The sequence below is a fragment of the Phaenicophaeus curvirostris genome, chromosome 6, assembly GCF_032191515.1.
Source record: "Phaenicophaeus curvirostris isolate KB17595 chromosome 6, BPBGC_Pcur_1.0, whole genome shotgun sequence".
NCBI lineage: Eukaryota > Metazoa > Chordata > Aves > Cuculiformes > Cuculidae > Phaenicophaeus > Phaenicophaeus curvirostris.
The window spans coordinates 23526040-23548786 of NC_091397.1; the positions used below are offsets into that span (position 1 = coordinate 23526040).

Consider the following 22747-nt stretch of genomic DNA (forward strand, 5'->3'; position numbering starts at 1 on the left):
ATAATAATAGGTTTGACCATTGGTATATGTGTACATATACATACATATAATAAATTTTTACATTGTATGTAAAACATTATATACTGAGACAGTACAGCATTATTTAACACATACTGCCACACTCCCAACATCTGATTTTTCATGACCTTTTTATCTATGTAGTTCGGTGGCTTGTGTTAGCTTTACTGTTTACTTATGTTACGTTCACATAAAGATAGCTCTCGAGAGGCTAAAATTAGAACGAGCGCAGCTTATCAGTTTCATTCACTATCTGTAAACATTGGCTTTTGCGGGATTAAATGAAAAATCTGAAATAATTCTTATCTACAGTTAAAAGCGTTCTGTTTCGAAGAAACGAATGGTCTGCAGGTGACTGCCGAGGCCGTATGATGTATTGATTTATTTTTATCGACTCTGTAAGCGGCAAAGACAATACCTGCGCCTTGACAAAAAGAAGCCGAGCGCGCCCCGGCGGGTCCGGGGCCCATCGCGCCCGGCTCTCCCGAAAGGGGAGGAGAAGAACCTGTTTCAGCGAGTCAGGGGTGGAACAATCTCACAGGTGCCGTTCGAGCTAAATCATTTAGGTCATAAAACACACCGCGGACCTGATTCCCGAGCTTCGAGGGACGAGCACAGTTACGGGTCGGGGGTGTGCGGGTTCTGGGAGCTGCGCGCAGCCTTCGCCGCGGTCCTGAGCGAATTTGCGCTTCCAAGGCAGCAGCGGGAACCGGAGCGGGAACCGGAGCGGCGACGTTCCCCGCCAGCCCCTCCCCGCGGGAGGGTGTCCCGGCGGGCGGCGGCGGGGAGCGGGGGAAGGAGCGGCATAAGCGCACCCAGAGCCGCGCGGGGAAGCGACGTTCGCTCCCCGCCACCGAAAGCGGGAAAGTTGGGCGAAGCGGAGGAGAAGGAGGGCGGCCGGCCCGGCGAGGGGCCCCCGCCCCCGCGGCACGCACCGCCCCCCCGCCGGCGGAGGTGAGGCGAGAGGCGCGGCAGCGGCGGCTGCATCTACCGCCCCGGCTGCCGCCGGGAAGCTCCCCTCTGGGTGCCGGCTGCCGCTGGCCTGGCCTGAGGAGGAGGAGGGAGAGGGGCCGCGGCGGGCTGTGCGAGTCGCGCTCTGCCCCCCCCACCCCGCTCCCCCCCCCCGCGCGGCAGCATGCGGACCGGCCGCCGCCGCGCTCCCTCGGACGCGCTCCGCCCGCCGCCGCCTTCAGCGCATCCCGCCGCCTCTCACCCGGGCGCTGGATGAGACGGGAGCGGGGAGATCGCCGCCGCTGCGGTTCCGCCCGCTCCTTCATGCGGGGCTGCGCTCCGCCGCCGCCCAGGAGGAGCCGGCCCGGCGCGGGGGCCCCGCATGGCGTGCTACCTGGTCATCAGCTCCCGGCACCTCAGCAACGGCCACTACCGCGGCATCAAAGGCGTCTTCAGGGGACCGCTCCGCAAGAAGGGCGCTCGCTCGCCGGTAACTGCCACCTCCTCGCTCCCTCCCTCCCCCACTTGCCCCCCGCACGGTAGGAGCGGGGCCGCGGGCGCCCGCGCAGCGGCTCGCGGGGAGGGGCGTGTGCGGGCTCGGTCCCGCTGCGCGGCGTGGGCGGCTCGGGGAAAAAAAAAAAAAAAAAAAAAAAAAAAAGTTTCTCAGCCGCCTGTGTGGGGCCGGGGAGGCGGCGCCGGCCGGGGCTGCCCCCTTCGAGTCGCGGGTTCTCCGCGGAGCGCGCCGCGGGAAAGTTGGAGGCTGCGAGAGGGGGAGGCGCGGTGCCGGCTGCAGGTGTCGCGGTTTAGCACCTCGTTCGAGGTTTTGATGCCGCCGAGGATGGGGAGCGATCGACCTTTGCCTCCAAAAAATACGGAATTGGCGCGTTTGGCTGCGGCGAGCTGTGAGCTGCCTGTCGGGAGCGACATCAGGGCAGAGCACGCGTGAAGTTCGGGAGGTGCTGCGGGCGCCGGGACCCGCGGAGCCGCCCCGGGCGCTCTCTGTGAGTCGCTAGTGGCGTTTTGCGGGGCCGAGCGGGTGTGCGGGGCGGAGGGCGGCCCCGGGGCAGCCTCCCCTCCGCCCAAGATATCGCGAACGCTTCCCCAGCCGCGGCTGAACTTTCCCTGTCGGTGTCTCGCATCTCAGTGTGGGAGATGCTGAGGGGTGCGGACCCGCCTACCGCCGTACTGGAGGTGCGGGGGTACCAGAGGCACCTTGGTCCTCCCCCCCCCGGCTCCCTCCGGCCTCGGCGGTGCCGGGTTCTGCCCCGTTAACGCGTCTGCATCGCGAACGTCTTAACGTCTTCTGGAAACTACCTTTGATGACAGTGGCTGTGCTTTTGGTTTCTTGACTTTTGTTGATAGAAAGTAACAAATATTTCATTATAGTGCTTAAATCCCTCGTGTGTCGTACTCCAGCGCTCTGACAGCACCTACAGGTTCTTGCCTTGTAGCGCTGTATCTTGCGTGTGCGACATAATCCAACCGCGCGGGAGGTATCATCAGTCAGACCTTGGCTGGGCTGTGTTTGTGTTCTCTGATCCGTGGAGCTTATCCATCCTTCTGTACGGAAACTCTCAAAATGCAGGAAATGTTAACTGAGATTTCTGTACAAAAGTACAGAGGTAAAAAGGAAAAGAACTCGGGTGTCTGAAGTGGGAAGAAGCTGGATTGTAAATACTTTATATTCAGTAGAACTTCACTGGCTGATGTTCAAGTCAAGGAGGATCAAGAGTGTTGGAAGATAGCACCTTCTTCTACCCCCCAAATAGTGTTATGTTCCAAATCCTTCACTTTCCAGCTTACTTCAATTTCTTTCCAGCTACCTAGTGAGTATGTGCACCACCCCTCTTAGTCTAAATACTTAATGAAATCAATGTAACCTTCTGACTCCATTAACAAATCATCATTTTTGACATAGTTCTGCTGCCACCTGGGAGCAGTTTTTGTTTAAATGCAAATATCAGAGAAACAGACCAACAAATAACTGTACTGAAGTTTCTTATTGCTCACAGGTGTATTTTTTAAAAAAAAGAATTTTGCTCTAAATTGAAGGATCTTTGTCTGAAGCCAACTATCTAGGGATTAATCGAAAAGGGAAAAATACAAAGCTGAAAATAACCTCAGGTCTCTTTCACTACATAGGAACATTGTTTAATGTGAGCTTTCCAGCATTTGAAACAAGTAGCGAGAGGACTTTGCATTGCTTTTTGCTAAAACCTCTTTGCATTGCTCTGCGTTGCTCAAAACCTCTTGATTTTGAGATCTACATGACCAGGATTTGGGATGCTTACCATGGTTTAGGGCTATTTCTATAAAAAGGACAAAATTTTAGCAAACCTTAGCTTTCATTCTAAATTCTTGAGGGAAAACTTTTACTTCTCCACACACATTTTTTTCTTTTTTTTGCCCTTTTTTTTTAGTGGCCACTCTTTGAAGCTAGTCAGACTTTTAAGATGATAGGTTGAGTCCTGTGGAGAGGGAGTGGTAGGCAGCTTATGAGAATAAAGGTGGATGATAAGTTAATGTTTTATTAATGATGGGTAATTGTAGCTCTAGAACTCATCTATGTGTTTGATGTTTAGCATTTACTACTGTTGTATGTATGCTGTTTTCATATTTTCCTAGGGGAGTCCAGATTGTAGGAGAAAAATAAGGGATACGTAGTTGGCAAAGTAGATAATGGTTTCGTATTAAATACTGAAAGCAGTGATTCTCTAGAGTAATCTATGTCTGCCTACAAACATAGCTTTCCAGACCATATCTATCTTGCTTATCGGTGTGTGTGAAGTTGGAAACAGTGAACAGCAAACAACGCCTGGATACTTTGCTTTATGAATGTGGGAGTCATGCATATTGAGATTTAGCATTGACTGAGGTAGTAAAACTGTTTTAAGCATGAACTCCCCTCCTATGCAATCAAATCTCCCAACTATTTGTATTTTCAGTAAGCTATGAATTAAACTTGGGACCACTTGTCCTTAAGAAGGAAGTCGTAAGTGTATGGCATTTATTTGTATTCCCTGTGCTGTGCTTGTGCTTTTTTAAAACCTGATTATAACTTTGAAAGATACAGGTTATGTCTTCCAGTCATTTTTAAAATGCTTAACTTGGAAGCAGCCTTAAGGATTCAATTTTATAGTTTGCACCATTAAATAGTCTTATATTTGTACACTATGAGCTATCTTATGCATGAGTCTGCATAGTCTTTAATGGATAACATGTACCTTTCTATATTTAAAGTGTTCTGTATTAACAGACCATGAAATGTCAGTAGACTTAAGGCTATGCTTTAAGAAATGAGAACAGTAGTGAATATTTTAAATACCTTTATTAAATTTCATGGCTATATGAACAAGGATTTTTCAGTCTGCATATTTCAGTAGTATTTATTTTACCGTAGTTTGCTATTATTGTGTCAGAAACAATTCTGGTCCTTTTTCCTCATATGCAGAGAGACCTTCAGCTACGGTGATACTAAGAACAACAAGATTTTGAAGACCACAGATACAATACCCTTTGTTTGTGCATGCAGATGTGTGGTGACATTGTCATAAAGTCTTTTAAAAATTCTAGCTTTCCTTTGCCCATTCTAACACCTTGTAAAAGGGACTAGGTATAAATGCTTTGTTGCTAGGATCTGAAGTTAGAAATAATGAATTCAGAAAGAGTGGAATAAGAAGCAATTGCCAGTGAATCATATATCAGTGGTGTTGTGACAGACTTGCATGGGGAGGGGCATGATGAGTATAAGCATGGTTCCAACATTACTGAGGATAAAGTACAGTTAGTTGAAGGAGGAAGCTGATTATTTTAGAGACCTGACTCTATGCTTTAGGCTTTTTTATTTTATCAGGGAGGTTATGTTAATGAACGTATTATGAGCAATGTTTCTGTCTCTGAAAATTTCTGTTTAATGAAATTCCCTGGAGGTGTTTAAGGCATGGGTGGACGAGGTGCTAAGGGGCATGGTTTAATGGATAGGAATTATTAGGGTAGGATAGGAATTATTAGGGTAGGATAGGAATGGTTGGACTCGATGATCCGGTGGGTCTCTTCCAACCTAGTTATGATTCTATGATTCTAAATGCATTATGATATAGAGATATTGTATCTACTTCAGAGGGATGATATTGTCTACAGGATTTTTGAGTCCTGAATAGATGGCATTCATCAGCACACTGGTTATAGCTTTTGCAGTCATGATAGATATGCTGTAATATGCACTTGCAGACAAACCTGCTCAGAGGTTTAGTGCCACACTTCACAGGCCTAGCAGAGTTGGTACTGAAAAAGTCTCAGCTGTGAAAGTTTCAAAGAAATATCTTCCAGGACACAGCAGAAAATGGTACCAGGAATGCAGCAGATGGCCCCCTTGCTTCTGAATAATTTCTAAGCCAAGGATGTTATTAGGGTGCACTGTTCTGCTTGTGGCTTTTTAAGGTGAGATATAAACAAAGTCTTGTTTACTACTTTTTGTTTAAAGATCCCTTGGTATTTTGAAGGAAACAGAAGACTTGGAAGCCCCAGTGCCTTAGCCAGTTTATGACTTGGCTAATTATTTTTCTTCTGTTGTTCCCTGCAGCTTCAGCTAAATACAGTATTTTTCACATACTTCTCTAAGGCTTTTTCAAATAAGGCTGTCGAGCAGCTGCTCCATAGTGCTTGCCTAATTTCTTTGGGATGTGAGGGGTGGGAAATTCTTCTCTGTTACAGAGAGCTACCTTTTAAAAAGCACAGCTCTCACCCTGTGTCCAGAGGCTCCAGTAGTTCTGAACAAGTACATTGCAGGTACTTGGGAATAATGACTGTTGAGTTGATACCGAGCCACAAGCATTCTGTTCCAGCACTAAAGCAAGTGTAACTGGGACAAAGTAGCACCTTGTTTCTCTGTGTAGCAGATAACACTACTAGGCACTTGGAAACTTATTAGAAAATTTAAACGTGTTTGAAGACGGAGGGACCTTAAATACAGAACAGGAGGGCCGTGGCACAAGCAGCTCTCTCCATCTGCCTTAGCTTAATGGGGAAATGCTAACACAACTGAATCTGCAACAAAGAATGTCAGTTTTGTTTGCCACCAGTGAGAAGAGACGTGTGCCAAGCACACTTGTGAGAAAGCAACTTAAAGGCTAGGCATGATGCACATGTAATGTGTAAAATGCGGTCTAGATGGCATCAGGTTAAAAGGAGGATCCACTGTTTAGCTGGGTGTTCAGCTGGAAGACTCAAATAACTCATGAGTTTCAGACCATAAGCAAGTCATGCCTCAGCACTGTGGCTGTACCCTCGGCAGCACTCAAAGTGGACAGGGAGAGTATGCTCTAGGCACTACAAAGAAAATGCATAAGAAGTAAAATTTAATTTAAAAAATATAGTATAAAAGGAATAATAATGAACTGACAGCTCTGATACATAATCTGATTTGTGTAGTTTCTATGGAAGGAGAGAGAAAAAACCCCAACAGTACTAGCAAAATAATGTAGGAAAAAAAAGAGAGAGAACTAGGAAAGAAAGTGTAAAGTGGTACTTTCACTCTTCTGTGCCAAAAGTCTCTGGCAGCTGCCTCCAGCAGAAGTGGCCGCCTGCCAGGGGAAATTCTGTGTGTTCTGCTGGAGCTGTGGAGCTGCCTTATCAGGGATGGCACTCCTGCTTAACCATTTCTGATCTCATTGATTCCAGGCACTCCTTGTCTAAGAGTAGGCTGAGTGTGTTTCCTATCAACCCATATTTCTTCACCATGCTGGAGAATATGAACATCCATGCAGCCCACATCCAACCTTATGGTGACCTTGCTTCCTGATTTTGTGGTTCCATTTCCTGATTTTGTGGTTCCTCTTCCTGTGCTTTCTCTGCATCTCATGAGAGATGAAATGACCTTTCAGAAAATATGAATATGTTTTTAGACACATGTAGCATTGTGGCTCATACCTTGTATTGAACAGGGTTTTGTGTAACATATCACTTTTGAGCATATTTTGTTTCTAATTCACTCAGTGGGTAGCACTTTGTATATAGCATAGCAATTAAATTTAATCATCTTTAGCCAATTTCTGCTGGGGCCATTTCCTTCACCCACAATTAGCAGTAATGTTAAACAGGTGCTTTATGTATGACAGAGCCTTTCCAGCATTGTAATATTTTTATTGGTCCCTCAACTAAGTTCTTAAAACCAGATCAATTTCTCTTATTTTGCATGTGGCAATGCTTGTTTGTCTATTACTTGCAGAGTTATTGCTGTTGCATCCACTTGCATTCTTGCTTTCAGTGCATAGGCATTTTACTTAGCCAGAGTGTATCCGTTAAGGGATTTGGTTTTTTTTTTATATTCAGCACTGTGTACAAGTTTGAAAATGGATGTACAGAGTTAGTTTTTGTGAAACAGGTGCTTCCTTGGGTAGTGGGTTGAGTTGTTAACAAGGGTCTGAGCATTAAAGGATGTTCCTATGCCTGTTCCTGCCCTGCCTTCTGGACTCCTGCCCACCAGTGCGGTCCACTTACCTGCCTATGCTGGGAAGGATGATCCAGCTCAGTCCTCTGGCTAAATGAATGCTGGTTTTGGCCACTTAATGACTAAATAAAGTGTATAACTTCATTTATGCAAATACTTTCATTTGATATTAGATTCCTTGCATAAAAGCTGTGGTCAAAAGAATCTTCTAATTGGAATGAATTTATCCCCTACCAGAAAGGATTTGCAAAAGCTCCCTGCATAAGGTCACTAAATGGAGAAGGAAAAGAAAGCATTTAAAGACCGGCTAGAGTGTAGTTTGTTTTTTTCTTCCTACCTGTGTTTCCCTGATGGACCATATAGGCTTTGGCTACAAGGCATGTAGCTTTTCTTATTTTTTTTTTTTTTTCATTTAACACCGAGAACCTTTGTTACGTCTTTTTATTATGTCTCAACTGATTACTTATGTCGTCATTACACACAAACATAATTTTTCTAACTTGTATTAGGATATCTGTGGGTTGTATTAAGAAAAGTATGGAAAGATACTGGGGAAAATGTTGACTTTCCTGTGGAAAAATAGAAATTAAGTATGTTTTTATCTGCCTGCTGAAATATTGTTGTTTTAAAATGCCACTGTAGTACGCTATGAGAGATTTAGTTTTGTTGTTTTGTATCTATCTAGTTGTGTAAGCTTGGCTTGTGTGGACATGATTTCCATGTTACCCTCAAGGTGTTCACTCTGCATCACACTTCTTACAAGACATGGCAGAGGCTGTAGTTCTTTTAGAGCTCAAGATCTAGGATCTTACCGTGAAAGTTGTTTAGACCTACAATGGTAAAAAAAAATAATAATCACGGATCAGGGGTAATTATTTTTTTTTTAAAGGTGAAACTAAGTCAAGTGTGAAAGGTGAAACAGGGTCAAGTCAATGTCAGAGAGAAGTACCAAAGCATATATGGGCCTGCAGGAACTAGAATTCCCAACCTAACATGCGCTACTATTAAAATTCAGTTTGTTCATCCAAGGAATTGAGTGATCTTCACTGGGGAAAACCAGTCATTCTGTAAACATATGTGCATGCGAAAGCCCATGCATGCAAACTTTTCTGAATAGTAAGAAGTTTCTTTAAAATAGCGATTTAGCGTTCACCTCAGCAGTTGCTAACGCTTTTTCAAGATTCAGCCTTTGAACTTTCAAAACTCCGAATGAGCAGTATTAAACAACTTGATTTGTGATGATAATCTGTGTAGGTGATACTAGAGGCAGCCAGTGTAACATTAGAGCTAGATATCCAAAGTTCACTCCTGCATTTCTGTATTTTGTGGGGGCATGTATCGCTGCTTGTCTTGTACAATCGACTGCTACACATGAGCAACAAGATTTGTCATGGAGTATGTGCACATGCCTGAAAATGCTGTTCAGTGCTCAAAACTTATTGTTCTGCAGCCAGTCTTAAGACACTTTAATGACAGCTTTCTGGGTTATGTAGACTAGACTCAATTTATGTGCATATTGGATACGATGTAAACATAATCATCAAAATTTTGTCCCAGTTTCATAGTTATGCGTAATGATAATTGGCAAGCTGGTCTAAGTTGGGAAATAGAAGTATTGCTGGGAGATTGCATGCAGCTCTGAAACAATTCATACATTAATCAACTCTAGTTGATGTCAATTTTTCAATTGATGTTTTCCCTGGAACACATTCTAAAACAGATTTAGTGCATTTGTGTCAACAGAAATATTCTATCTATATTCTGCTCAGACTGAACTGGAGAGATGTATTCGATGTTGTTGAGAAAATTCTCAGTTGTAATCGGCTGTAAATCTGCAGCCTGCATTTCCAACTTAGATTGTAACATGTTAGGAAGGCTTGTGAAACTAGATTGGAATGCATAAGGACAGAACTTCCTAAAATACACCCTTAGATAGCAAAATATTCAGCAGATGGGATTTTTAGGTTGAGATTACAAATTAAATCTGTGTGATTACTGTGATCAGAGGGTCTGCTAGAAAGGCATGCACTTACAGTTATTAAGCTCTTCAGCGTATTTTTTATTTTCAAAGAAAAGTTTTAATCTTGAGATTTTTTAAAATTTTATTTTAGTAGTTTTTTGTGGGTTTCAGAAGTGATCAGTGCAAATTATTTGTCTACATTAATCTTTATTTCTCTTAGCTAATCATTACGTCTTCAGTGAGAGTATGACATTGTGAGATGTGAGAAGTTCTGATCACTGCATTTTTATTTTTTCAGGAGTGGGGGAGCACATCTAAGAAGGAGCAAAAGGTGTATATTTGTGTCACCCTATGTTAGTGGAAAACAGAGTTAAAATCTTGATGTTTTGAGCCTGTTCTTGAGCTGTTGTTTGCAATTACAGGAAGCTTCTGGTGATACATTACAGGTTGACAGGGAAAGAATTTTCAGTGATCCTCACGTTGGTTGCTTGGTGAATATTGTGGTCCAAATACTGGTTAAGGCGGGTGATCAGTGAACTGGATAATACTATGGGTTTCTCTGTGTGGGAAAGGCACTGGTTACTTCCAGATGCTGCTCTGAGTGCTCCACTGTGCTGGCAGGGATTACAGTGTAGGAACAGAATATCCAGGATGGCTACAACCCACATGGCCACAGTGGCTGCCTGGTCTGATGAGCACCAGATCAGAAATTGTCACGTAGCTATTGAGAATTGTTTAGAAAATAAAATCCAAGAGTACATTCATGTAGTTCTCCATAGAGCAAAAGACAAGGACTCACAATGTGATGTGCATGCAAGTAGTTTGTGCATACCAAATAACAAATGCACATTCTGTAAATATCTTGCACAGCTTCTTCTAGCTGTCTGAATGCTTAACTACAGTCCTTATAAAGCTGTACTGCTGCTTTTGCCTCATAGAAGTCTAAAGTTATTGTGTTGTACGCACCCACAGGAAGGGACACTTGCAGTTCCCTTCTTCAGTGTTTCAGTGTATACTTACTTCACCTTAAAGAAAAGATAGCAAAGTCTATGTGAAATAGTTTAGTGAGCCAAATGTGGAAAGATTAGGCTGGTACTATATACAAAGATTTCAAATTTTTATTGGAATGATAAATATATCCTTGGCTACTCAGTATGGCAAGGAGGAAATGCAAGGAAGGCCAAGCAGTATTGGAGACTGATTTACTCACCAGATAAATAGTACTTTAAGAGAGTTCAGTTTCTGGGAGTGAGTGATAAATTTTTGTGGTCACTAGTAATCAACAGAAAACTCACGAATGTGTGCTTTTTGATACAGACATTACATTCATATCCTGTGAAACAAAAACATTGAAATAAGTGTTGACTGTGTGAACTTGCTGGTTTTATATTTTGTTCATCTTTCCTGCTGAAGATCACTAGTATCTTGTATACCATGTGCAGGAGATTTTTATTGGGCATGTACTGTACTATACATGTGTTTTATTGCTTAGCATGTTGATAAGTGCATTTTAGAAGTTAAACTTCAAAAAAATACAGTTGCAACATTGTGGTTATTGATCTCAGAAATTAACCCTCCCCTAAACATAAACAAAAAAAAAATTCTCTAAATTTATTCCCTAGAGGACACATCTTATTTGGAAATTATAACACTTTGTGGAGAAAGATACGCCTTTCATTTTGGCTAGGTTAATAAATCTTTGCAGCACAGGTTTAGAACTGCCTTCTTGTTACTGGTGAACAAGTTTTCATTCTTTGAAGTTTAAACAAAAAGAGTATTAACAACATTGGGCTTTATATAAAGCAGATCTTATGACTGAAATAGAGAACTATATCCATGTGCCATGTTATGACTTCTACTGGGGAAAGGAAAATAAAACAAATAAATTTGGTGGTGGTTTGTTGCTTTTGGGTTTGTTTTTTTTCTCAGTTTCTTTTTTGACAGCTGTCTGCTAGCCTGAGTATTTATTCCTAATATTGTTTCTTCACTTCAAAGAGTTGCTGACATTGTAGGTGATTGAATTTGATATCTGTGGGTTATGGGATTGGCCTTTAAATATTTGTGTTGATTTGTATGCATGACAGCTTTCATCAGTAGAGATCATTATAAACAGCAAACTGGAAGAAGTTAAAAAATTTGTTTCCTTGAAAGGGGTTTAAACAAGTTTACAGAATGGCTTAACAGAGCCTGCATAATCTTCACAGTCAATAAAACTGAAGGCAGAGAAACGTGCTTAAAATCCATGGCAAAAATGTTGTTTCCACAGTCTGTACTTGAAGACTCACTCTAGGCTATGGCAAATGAGGCTTGCTAGGTATTTACCCTTAGAAATATTTACACTTAGAAATATTCCATGAGGAGAACAGTTTTCAAGGCTTTTTAAATGTGGAGTTCATCTGTAAACTTGAGTAATAAGGACCTTGAATATCTCTTCCCGTCTACCCAAATACGATTGCTTATCCCAAGCTATTGCCAAAATATGTCCAATATCAGTAATATTGTCTTCCTGACACTGACTAGTACTGTCTGAAGAATAAAAAAGTACTATAGATCTGTATTTTTACAACGTATTTTAACTACGATGGTCTGTCATTGTACCAAGCAATACTATAACCTTAGAGAATTCAAAAAAAATACCAAACACGCCAACACCTCAAGCCATCCTAAACATAGCAAAGTATTGCCTGGGAGCCATTATAGAGATTTTAATTCCCTTCCTGATTGCCTGTTAAGAATAATAACTGATTAAGTAATTTTAGCACCTTGCCTTGAAGGGTTCAAAATAGGTAAAGCATTCTGAACTCACTCCTTACAATAAAAGATATGCTGTTTATGTTATATGTTATAAAAGAAACTCATTCTTTTCTATCATTGTTATGTACTTAGCTATGTTTACACTTCTAACCTCTGGCTAATAAGGGTGGCGACTGTAGGCATTAAGTATTAGACAGCCTGAAGAAGATTGATGCTTTTGATTACAGCATACTATAGAATAAATCGTAAGGTTCAAATACCTTACAGAGTTAAAAAGGATATGTGGTGTCTGAAGAAACATAGAGGTTTCAATTTTCTACTTGATGGTACTAATATATTTTGATAAGATCTACATACTAAGAATGAGCCCTCAAGTACAGAGATTTAGTGCTGCAATTGTACGCTGTACTTCATAGTGAGTAGAACAAACAATAAAAATGTGAATCCTTGCCTCTGCTCTGAAGGACAGTGAACAAAGACATGTAGGCATTGCAGCTGGCAGGCATGGAAAGAGCTTGGTTTTCAGAAGTGACTGGCAGGAGGAAAGGAAGAGGGATAGTAAATGTGAACGGAGAGGTTAATTGCAAAATAAATGAGTTTACTACGGGAAGCACTAATGCTCAGATCCTCATAGAATCATAGAATAACCAGGTTGAAAGAGACCCACCGGATCATGAAGTCCAACCATTCCTATCAAACACTAAACCATGCACCCCAGCACCTCATCCACCCGTGCCTTAAACACCTCCAGGGAAGGTGAATCAACCACCTCCCTGGGCAGCCTGTTCCAGTGCCCAGTGACCCTTTCTGTGAAAAATTTTTTCCTAATGTCCAGCCTGAACCTCCCCTGGTGGAGCTTGAGGCCATTTCCTCTTGTCCTGTCCCCTGTCACTTGGGAGAAGAGGCCATCACCCTCCTCTTTACAACCTCCTTTCAGGTAGTTGTAGAGAGCAATGAGGGCTCCCTTCAGCCTCCTCTTCTTGAGGCTAAACAACCCCAGCTCTCTCAGCCGCTCCTCATAAGGCCTGTTCTCCAGCCCCTTCACCAGCTTTGTTGCTCTTCTCTGGACTCGCTCCAGAGCCTCAACATCCTTCTTGTGGTGAGGGGCCCAGAACTGAACACAGTATTCAAGGAGCAGTCTTACCAGGGCCGAGTACAGAAGGAGAACAACCTCCCTGGACCTGCTGGTCACGCCGTTTCTGATACAAGCCAAGATGCCATTGGCCTTCTTGGCCACCTGGGCACACTGCTGGCTCATGTTCAGTTGGCTGTCAACCAACACCCCCAGGTCCCTCTCCTGCAGGCAGCTTTCTAGACAGACTTCACCTAGTCTGTAGCACTGCATAGAGTTGTTGTTCTCCAAGTGCAGGACCCGGCACTTGGCCTTGTTAAACCTCATGCCATTGGACTCTGCCCAGCAGTCCAGCCTGTTCAGATCCCTTTGCAGAGCCTCCCTACCCTCCAGCAGATCGACACTTCCACCCAGCTTAGTGTCGTCGGCAAACTTGCTAAGGGTGCACTCAATGCCTTCATCCAGGTCATTGATAAAGACATTGAACAGGGCTGGACCCAGTATTGAGCCCTGGGGAACCCCCCTTGTCACTGGCCTCCAGCTGGATTTCACACCATTTCCCACCACTCTCTGGCCCCCAGCCATCCAACCAGTTTTCCACCCAGGAGAGTGTGCGCCTGTCCAGGCCAGAGGCTGACAGTTTCTCAAGCAGAATGCCATGAGAAACTGTGTCAAAGACTTTACTGAAGTCCAGGAAGACCACATCCACAGCCTTTCCCTTGTCCAGTAGCCGAGTCACTTTGTCATAGTAGGCGATCAGGTTAGTTTGGCAAGACCTGCCTTTTGTGAACCCCTGTTGACTGGGCCTGATCACCCAGTTCTCTTGCATGTGCTTCATGATAGCACTCAAGATCACCTGCTCCATGACTTTCCCTGGCACTGAGGTCAGACTGACAGGCCTGTAGTTCCCTGGATCCTCCCTGCAACCCTTCTTGTAGATGGGCACCACATCAGCCAGCCTCCAGTCCAGTGGCACTTCCCCAGTCTTCCAGGACTGTTGGAAGATGATGGAAAGGGGTTTGGCCAGCACATCTGCCAGCTCCTTCATTACCCTTGGATGAATCCCATCCAGCCCCATAGACTTGTGGGTGTCTAGTCGGGCTAGCAAGGCTCTGACCACCTCCTCTTGGATCATGGGAGCCTCATTTTGCTCCTCTAGCTCCTGGGTTTGTACACAGAGGGAACAACTTTCTTTACAATTAAAGACTGAGGCAAAGAAGGCATTAAGTACCTCAGCCTTTTCCTCATCCCCTGTCACTGTTGTTCCTTCTGCGTCCACTAGGGACTGTATGGTCTCCCTAGTCCTCCTTTTATTATTTATATATTTATAGAAGGATGTTTTGTTATCTTTCACAGACTTTGCCAATCTGATTTCTAGCTGAGCCTTAGCCCTTCTGATTTTTTCTCTACACAGTCTCACTTCCCTCCTGTAGTCCACCCAAGAGGCCTGTCCCCTCTTCCAGAGCCCATAAAGGTTTCTCTTCTTCTTGATATCACTCAAGATCTCTCTGTTCAACCAAGCTGGTTTTCTCCCCTGCCGGCTTTTTTTCCGGAACATGGGGATGGCTTTCTCCGGAGCTGCTAGGATTTCCTTTTTGAAGAGCTCCCAGCCCTCATGGGCTCCCTTGCCCTTAAGTACTGTCTCCCATGAGACTTTGCCAACCAGCCTTCTGAAGAGTTCAAAGTCTGCCCTCTGGAAATTTTATGCTACTGTCCTACTAACCACGCTCTTCACTTCACCTAGAACAGAAAACCCTATCATCTCATGATCGCTTTGTCCTAGGCGTCCCCCTACTGCCACATCCCCCACAAGGCCTTCTCTGTTCACAAACGGCAGGTCCAGGAGGGCACCATCCCTTGTTGGTTCATTCACCAGCTGTGCAAGCTCAAAGGCTATATGTGTATTAGTAAACAACACCAGGGAATGTACCAGGCACTGGAGCTTAATCAGCGGAACTATGAACTTGTGAGCAGTTTCTAGTTTGCTTGTGGTGTTGACCAAGTAGCACTGTCCCACGACTTTCTTGAAGAGGGTTTGGGAACTAGGATAGGGTAGGGAGTTTTAACAACACTAACGTGGGATGCTCAGTAAAGACAGGTAAAAGCCCCTCTTCCTTCTTTTTATGAGACTTTGAAATTCCTCCCCTATATGGAAGTCCAAACCACCTACTGGGAACATTTCACATTCACTGTTGTTCCCCAAACTATAACTGGACATTGAGAGAATGGCGGGAGTCACGAGTAAAAATGCTGGAGGGTATTGTACAAAAACCTGATGTTGACAGTTGTGTATTAGTGCTTGACCCCATGTCCTGGCTCTATTTAGTTACTAGAATAAGTGTGGACTGGAATCCAGTTCAATTAAGGGTATATAGAAAATAGGACTGTATATTCGAGTTTGTTGGGACATCTGAAGATGGAAAGGCAGTGGCTGGATCTCCTGACAGCTGTCTGTTGGATGGATCGTATGGAGCAGCTGGATTTCCTCACAAATATCATTACAAATCTGTCTTGTGTTCCTGACAGGAACAGTGATTGTGATATGCATATTCTAATTGAATAAAAGAAAGCTCAGCTTCACCAGTTGGGCAAGGAACTTCAAAGATAAAGAGCAGGTGAGAGGATCTTGCTAAATTGTAATGAGTTGCTTGGTCTGCCTTTTGTAGTTCCTTCAAGCATCTTAAAATTCACAGACAGCTGAAGTCTCAGCGTGTATTCAGGGCAGGATTTTAAGCTTGTGTAAATCAATGTATTTAATTGATAGTGTTTTCCAAGGCTCATCATAGTAACATCAGTACCACTTGCTTTCAGGCTCTGTATTTCTGGTTGGAATAAATCAGATCGAAGTAAAAGATGCATATAAAGCACTTTCTATCTTTCCAACAGAGAGAAAGATCCACAGAAGTCTGTCACAAGTTTTGCTGGATTGAAAATACAGAGCAGTGTGTTTTTGAAATGTGAATTAGTGATCAGACTTGATATCCTGATATTAATTCATATTAATCACTAACCTGGTGTTTTCTTAGTATCTGAATATTAACCTAATATCCTATTCTCTGCTGTTACAGTTTTTATGCCTAAGTGATTCAGTGACTAAGCCAGTTAACACCACCTGCTGACATAGTGGAATGGTTAGTTTCCTACAGAGGACAACTGTCATTTTCAGGTTTCTTTTGGAATCTAATGCCCAATATTTTAACAGTGTAAGATGGATTTTCTTGGTTTCTATGTCTAGCTGCCCCGTTAGGGATTTCTGTTTATTTAATTTTTAGATTACTATGTTGGTATGCCATGCTGGTAATGTCTTTTAACATAATATGAAACTTGCCAACATATTTATAAGGCTGCTTGCGAAGGAACCCTGCTTTTTAATGACTTCAGTGGTACCCTGCCCTTGGACAAAATAGGAGGGCTGGTGTTTATCTCCACATAAATTATTCTTCCTTCAAAAAGGCAGGGAGTCATTCTGACGTTTCAGTTCTGCAGGTGAGTGCGTGCCAGGGATCTGGGTCACTGCCGGTAACTGAGTTTGGGAAGCTTTGAGCTTGATGCTTTGCTGGACAAAAGGGATTCACCTTTGTGTAGTCTTATGCCTTGATGTTGTTGTGATGTCGCTATTAGGCAAGTGAAAGATGGAGGTATCTTGATTTATTATGGGGACCTAATAAATATTTCCCTTATGATGCTAAGCGATGAGCTGATGAGTCTGGAAAATTACTACTAGAAAATTAAATCTGGAAAGTTACATCTATGGGGGTGCCAGAGGTTTTGTGAGAGTGCTTCAGTTTCTCTGACTGGGATGGGTACATATGATAGCTCTCTACTGCTCATTCTCTCAATGTGTCTGCTAACAGTGTCGAGCAAGGTGCATTGTGGTACCTTTTAGTTGCTGCTCTCACTGTCTCTGTTCAAAAGTTCAGGAGGAAATTTGCAACGTAATGTGGAAGATTGAGCTATGGAGGGCTGCCTTGTTCATCCTGCCTTTCTGAGATGCACTTGGAGTTCATCATGATTCAGCAGTCTGAGTGGAGAACTGCCTTGGGAAGGTGAAAGGGGCAGAAAGAAATGAGAAGCTAAGTATGGGAAAAATGTATATTTTCCCATTGGTTTTGTTTTTACACTGATATCGTGCAAGAAAAGGTATTCAGCCATGGCCAAAGGTCTGCAATGTGACAGTAGATCTAAAATAATTGACACAAAGAAGTAAAAGCTTTGGAAATATTTGGCAATTTTGTATGAGGATATTTTTTCTCTTTGTAGCTGGTTAATGTATAGTCTGCAACTGCAGCTGGAAATTCACTCAGCTCTCTCACTTTAATATTTAGCCTAATAGTACTGGTTTAATCATAGAATCATAGAATAGTTAGGGTTGGAAGGGACTTTAAAGATCATCTAGTTCCAACCCTCCTGCCATGGGCAGGGATATCCCACTATATTAGGTTATCCAAGGCCCTGTCCAACATGGCCTTGAAAACCTCCAGGGATGGGGCATTCACAACCGCCCTTGGTAACCTTGGTAATCGTATCCCCAACACAATTGATACACTGATAAAGGTTACATAGGATTTTTGTTAATTTACATATAGTTAGTCTTGATGTATATGTGGGTTACAGGCAATGTAGTGGAAGAAGATTGGTTTTGGTATGCAGATAAGTGCCTGCCTTGCATGACCGTAATTCCACTGTTTTTATTATTCTAAATAAGCTATAAACTGTTGCTCTGTTAGTGCACTTAATGTATTTATCACCAACCAGAAATTGGAGAGAATGTACCTTTTCAGGAAAAAATGTACCCGTTTTCAGGTATGGTGCAGAGAATGAATTTGTGTAAACAAGGGAATGAATCAATAGCTTTTTCAGTTGCAGGAGCTCATCTTTTCAAGTCAGGTATATCCCTAGGAAGTATAGTTTTTAGCCAGGCATGTGCAATAATTTATGTCTGAGCCATTTGTTAATATTGGAAAAGTGTCACAGGTGCTCTGTGTGCTTGTGGCAGGCTGTGGAGAAGAACACAGCAGCAGGTTGCTGCTTCATCCCCACACCAAGGGCTGGCATTTGTCCACAGCGAGTGATTGGGAAGATACATTATTTTCCCCTGTAACTAGGACAGGAATTAACCTGTGCTTCTTATAGTAGTTTCAAGGAACTTTACTGGGCTTTGCTCTCATGATTTTCTGCAAAGTCTCTTGTAAAAATGTTCCTAGAAAATCCTGTCTCCCATGCAATTACTCTGCCATATGCAGTGACACATCTTACTCATTCTTTGAACATTTTATGCTCAGAGAGGGATTTAAGAATAAATACTATGATAGAGTACAAAATTTACACATGAAATTAGTTTTTGTTACACATACACAGTGGTGAATAATGTCAATCCAGGGCTTGGTCCTGCATATGCTGAGATTTCTTGGTGTTGTTTTGGTTTATGATTGGCACATAAAGGTCTTGATTTTTTTTCTAGTTGTATAAAAAATCACGTTATTAAACAAATACAGACAGAGCATAATAAGGAAAAACAATGGCAAAAAAAAAGAATTCATTAGATTCTTCTTTAAGGAATATAATACTAGATTTCTACCAATGTATTTTGTTTTTATGAAGAACAAGTACATTCACAGTTCTGTAATTATTTTCTGAAGCAGAAGATCAGTCAGATTACTTTCTGGTTGTTATATCGTCTGTGCTAGAAAGTGGTAATTGGGGATTACTGACAGTTTCTAACAGGTTTGGCTTGGCAACAAAAAGGTTAATGTAAGTGGTAATGTAGCTCAGTTAATTTTAAATGATCTTTAAGGTTAAAATGGTAAGGTGGAAATACTTTAATGTAAGCTAAATATTGCTTGTGTGTGGAATGTGTTCTGATGTGTAATCAGGTTTCTCCTACAGAAAGTTCAGAAGTTGTAATCTGATGTTAAGAATCAACAACAGAAATCTTCTTTATAAAGTTCAGAAATGCTTAAAACTTAATTAATATAAGCTGATTTTAAACATTTATATGCATGTACTGGTGTGGACAGAGAAGATACTGGCTTTTAAGCAAAGAAAATTTTGGACTACATAGGATATTGAAAGTGATGTGAGATTGTTTTCTGGGTGATGGGGCTGTTAAAAACTGAGCAGTTGGTAGCATTACGTATGTTATAAATAGATATGCAGAGAAATCTATTAGGGTGAAAGACTGTAAGACATGGGATACTCAACACCATTCATTATAGTGCTTTTAAAGACTGTCATACTTATGTAAATATTTTGTCATTTTTCAAATTTGAACGAGCTTAGCACGTTGTGGAGGCTGGCTAGTTAATTTATTTAGAGTTTTGTAACAAATAATTGACTGTTTATGCTTCTCCATTGTAAAGAGATTTTTGCCACTACTTTTTTTTTTGTACTCTCAAAGAATAAAGGATCAAAAGGATGGCAGTATTAGGCAGTTCAAAATTTAGGCTAGCATGTTTTGACTTTTTTGGAAATAGTGGTTTTGTGTTCTCAGTTGAAGAGAAAACTGTGTCTTTTCCGCATGTACAATGACTTCCTGTGCTAAGTCAGATTGAATTAAAGTTGCTAGATGTTGTGTGACAGAAAGAGCTTTGAACCTAAATTTGATTTTAGCCTTCCTCACTTCAGCCTGAAGACAGGAGGAGGGATGTGGTGGTGTTTTCACAGAATACTGGAAATCTTGTGGACATTTGACTGCTTTTCCCTCTGTTTTATGCATTCATTTGGTAAAACTACATTCAGCAAGCCTGGAGAAGGGAAGGGCAGAAGAAAAGGAGAGTAATAATGAATGCTGTATGAAGGAATGCTTTCCATTATGTTCCCCTGGTTGTTCCTAGAAAGCTATGAAGAGATTTGCTCTCACTGTTACATGAGGGCGCAGTGTAGAGTGCACGCACATGGTAAGCTAGCTAAATGGAGAAGGGCAAAGAGGAGGAGGTGAGAAAAGGGAGGTACAATGAGGCAAAGAAGATTGTGGATCTTTCCTCTAAGAAGAACCCAGTGCGTACAGGGCTGCATGATGTAGTAGCAGCAGCAGTGAAGCCCCTCCATTTATCTTCATAGAATCATAGAATGGTTTGAATTGGAAGGGACCTTAAAGATCATCTAGTTCCAACCCTCATGCCACGAGCAGGGACATGTCCCACTAGATCAGGCTGCTGAAGGCCCCATCCAACCTGGCCTTGAACACTTCCAGGGATGGGGCATCCACAGCTTCCCTGGGCAACCTGTGCCAGTGCCTTACCACCCTTATTGTGAAGAGAGTCTTCCTTATTTACAGCCATTTCCACTAGTCTTGTCACTACAAGCCTTTGTAAACAATCCCTCCCCAGCTTTCTTGTAGCCCCCATCAGGTACTGGAAGGTTGCTATAAGGTCTCCTCAGATCCTTCTCTTCCCCTGGCTGAGCAACCCCAACTCTCTCAGCCTGTCGTTGTATGGGAGGTGCTTCAGCCCTCTGATCATCTTTGTAGCCCTCCTCTGGACAACAGTTCCATATCCTTCTTATGTTTAGGATTCCAGAACTGGACACAGTACTCCAGGTGGGTGTCTCAAAAAAGGGGAATAGAGAGGCAGAATCGCCTCCCTCAACCTGCTGACTATGCTTCTTTTGATGCCGCCCAGGATATGGTTGGCCCTCTGGGCTGTGAGCATGCACTGCTGGCTCATGTCAAGCTTCTCATCAATCAGCATCCCCAAGTTGTTCTCCACAGGGCTGCTCTCAATCACATCATCCCCCATCCTGTATTGAAACCGTGGCTTGCCCTGGCCCAGTATAGGACCTTGAACTTGGCATTGTTGAGCCTCATGAGATTCACACAGGCCCAGTTTCTCCAGCTTGTCCAGAAGATTGGATCCTGGAAAATGTCGTACTGTTAGTGCAGTGGGAAGCAATGTGTGTGGGGGAAATGAATGTATAACTTAAAAATGTATATTAATTTCTATAAATTCATTATATAGTAAAATTAACAGGACTAATAATGCACTTATTAATTTATGGGAATGGTGTCAGCAATTTTTGCCTGGGCCCAGTGGCAGCATACCAAGATATTTCACTTGACATATCTCGGCTCTGAAAATTTTAATGTGATTTCTACCTTTTCCAATCTGTGAAGCTCACCTAAAAGTCTAGCTAGTAGCTGACTTCAGAAAAAAAATCATACATTGACCTTGTTAATGAAGGAGAAAGTCCTAGCAGAAGTTAGACTATCTTGAGCTTGATACAAATACTACCTAACAATAGCAGGCCACTGATAACTTTATGCATTATTTAAAATAAATAGTACGGGCAGTCAGTCTCACATCAGCTGTTTTGAGTTTGCAAGATTGTGCAGTCCCACGCTGGGGCCATACAACCTCCCTTAGCAGAAGATTGTGCTTGAACTTCGAAATCAGAGTTGCAGGTGGAACTCATTTGTACAGGTGCATTTAACAGCGAGCATCTTTGACAAAGCTTGCCAGCTAAGATAGTGCAGAGGGGTGGTGTGTGATTGTCCTTGAGCATATAAGCATAATTTTATGTTATTAAAAAAGAAAAAAAAATCACTGTCCCTTAATCAGCTGGCAAAAGGGAAAGGAATGAATTAGATTGTGCAGGTGCCTATGCAATGCTTTTTAAAAGCAGTTTTTGCATGCAAATAAATGAACAAATTGCATTAAGGAAACTCCCTCTAATTAGAATTATTTCTTTTGGGAAACCATGTTAAGGAGCATAAAAAAAGAATAATGAAATCTGGGTGTTTGTTGCTAGAACCACAAAGAATACACGCGGTTTTATTTACCTTTTTTGGTTTTGTAAAATCTGCCAAAATCTGTTGTTGTAATAGGCTATACTTTATTTCTTCACCAAAATAGTAAAAAAGAAAAAGGAGAATAAATATTGATGGGTATTCCTGGATGAAAATGGATTATTCATTTAATGCTACATGACAGGTATCCTGGAAATGAAGGGACAAGGGTCTGTTTGCTAGCATAGTGTCCTTAATTCTGTCATTTATAATGATAGGAAAGGTAATGAAAACTACTTGTTGAAGACAGCTCACAAAAATGATAAGTGAAAGCAAATAGGTGACACATTGGAAAGAAGAATTCCTGGTGATTAGAGATGACAGAGGAGACCTTATGTGCACTGTATATTGTGGTGCTCTGTCTGACTCCTGGATAACTTTAGCAATTCAATTAACCAATATGAGCCTGTGTTTCATCATCTATAAAAGGTAGATAATACTTACCCACCTCACAGCATCTTAATAATTGATTTTTGTAAAGTGCTTTGTGATTCTCCGATGGAAGGCACTATACAAGTGTCAAGTATTATTATTATTGCTACTCGTAGTACTAACAGTATTTGGCAGTTATACTGCTCTTGGCTGTTCACAGGGCTTTAACATTGACCAACACATCCCTGCAGTGCCTCTGTGAAGTAGGTACCAATGTACTTTAAGAGATGAAGAAATACAGTAATCAATCTAACTTGTCCATTTTCATTGTGGTCGTAAGATTTATTAAAATATGGTGGAAAAAACCCCAAAGTATGAATATCTGTGTGA

The 22747-nt window shown here is 42.3% G+C and overlaps 1 protein-coding gene across 1 annotated transcript in view; it reads left to right on the top strand.

Annotated features, from left to right (window-relative positions):
- The first annotated feature begins 1203 nt into the window (after positions 1 to 1203).
- Positions 1204 to 22747, top strand: part of ZNF804B (zinc finger protein 804B) — a 238212-nt gene continuing 216668 nt past the window's right edge. Inside the window, exon 1 of the mRNA XM_069859577.1 lies at positions 1204 to 1459. Within this exon, the coding sequence (XP_069715678.1) occupies positions 1352 to 1459 (108 nt within the window). The 5' untranslated portion in view covers positions 1204 to 1351. The remainder of the gene's footprint in view (positions 1460 to 22747) is intronic.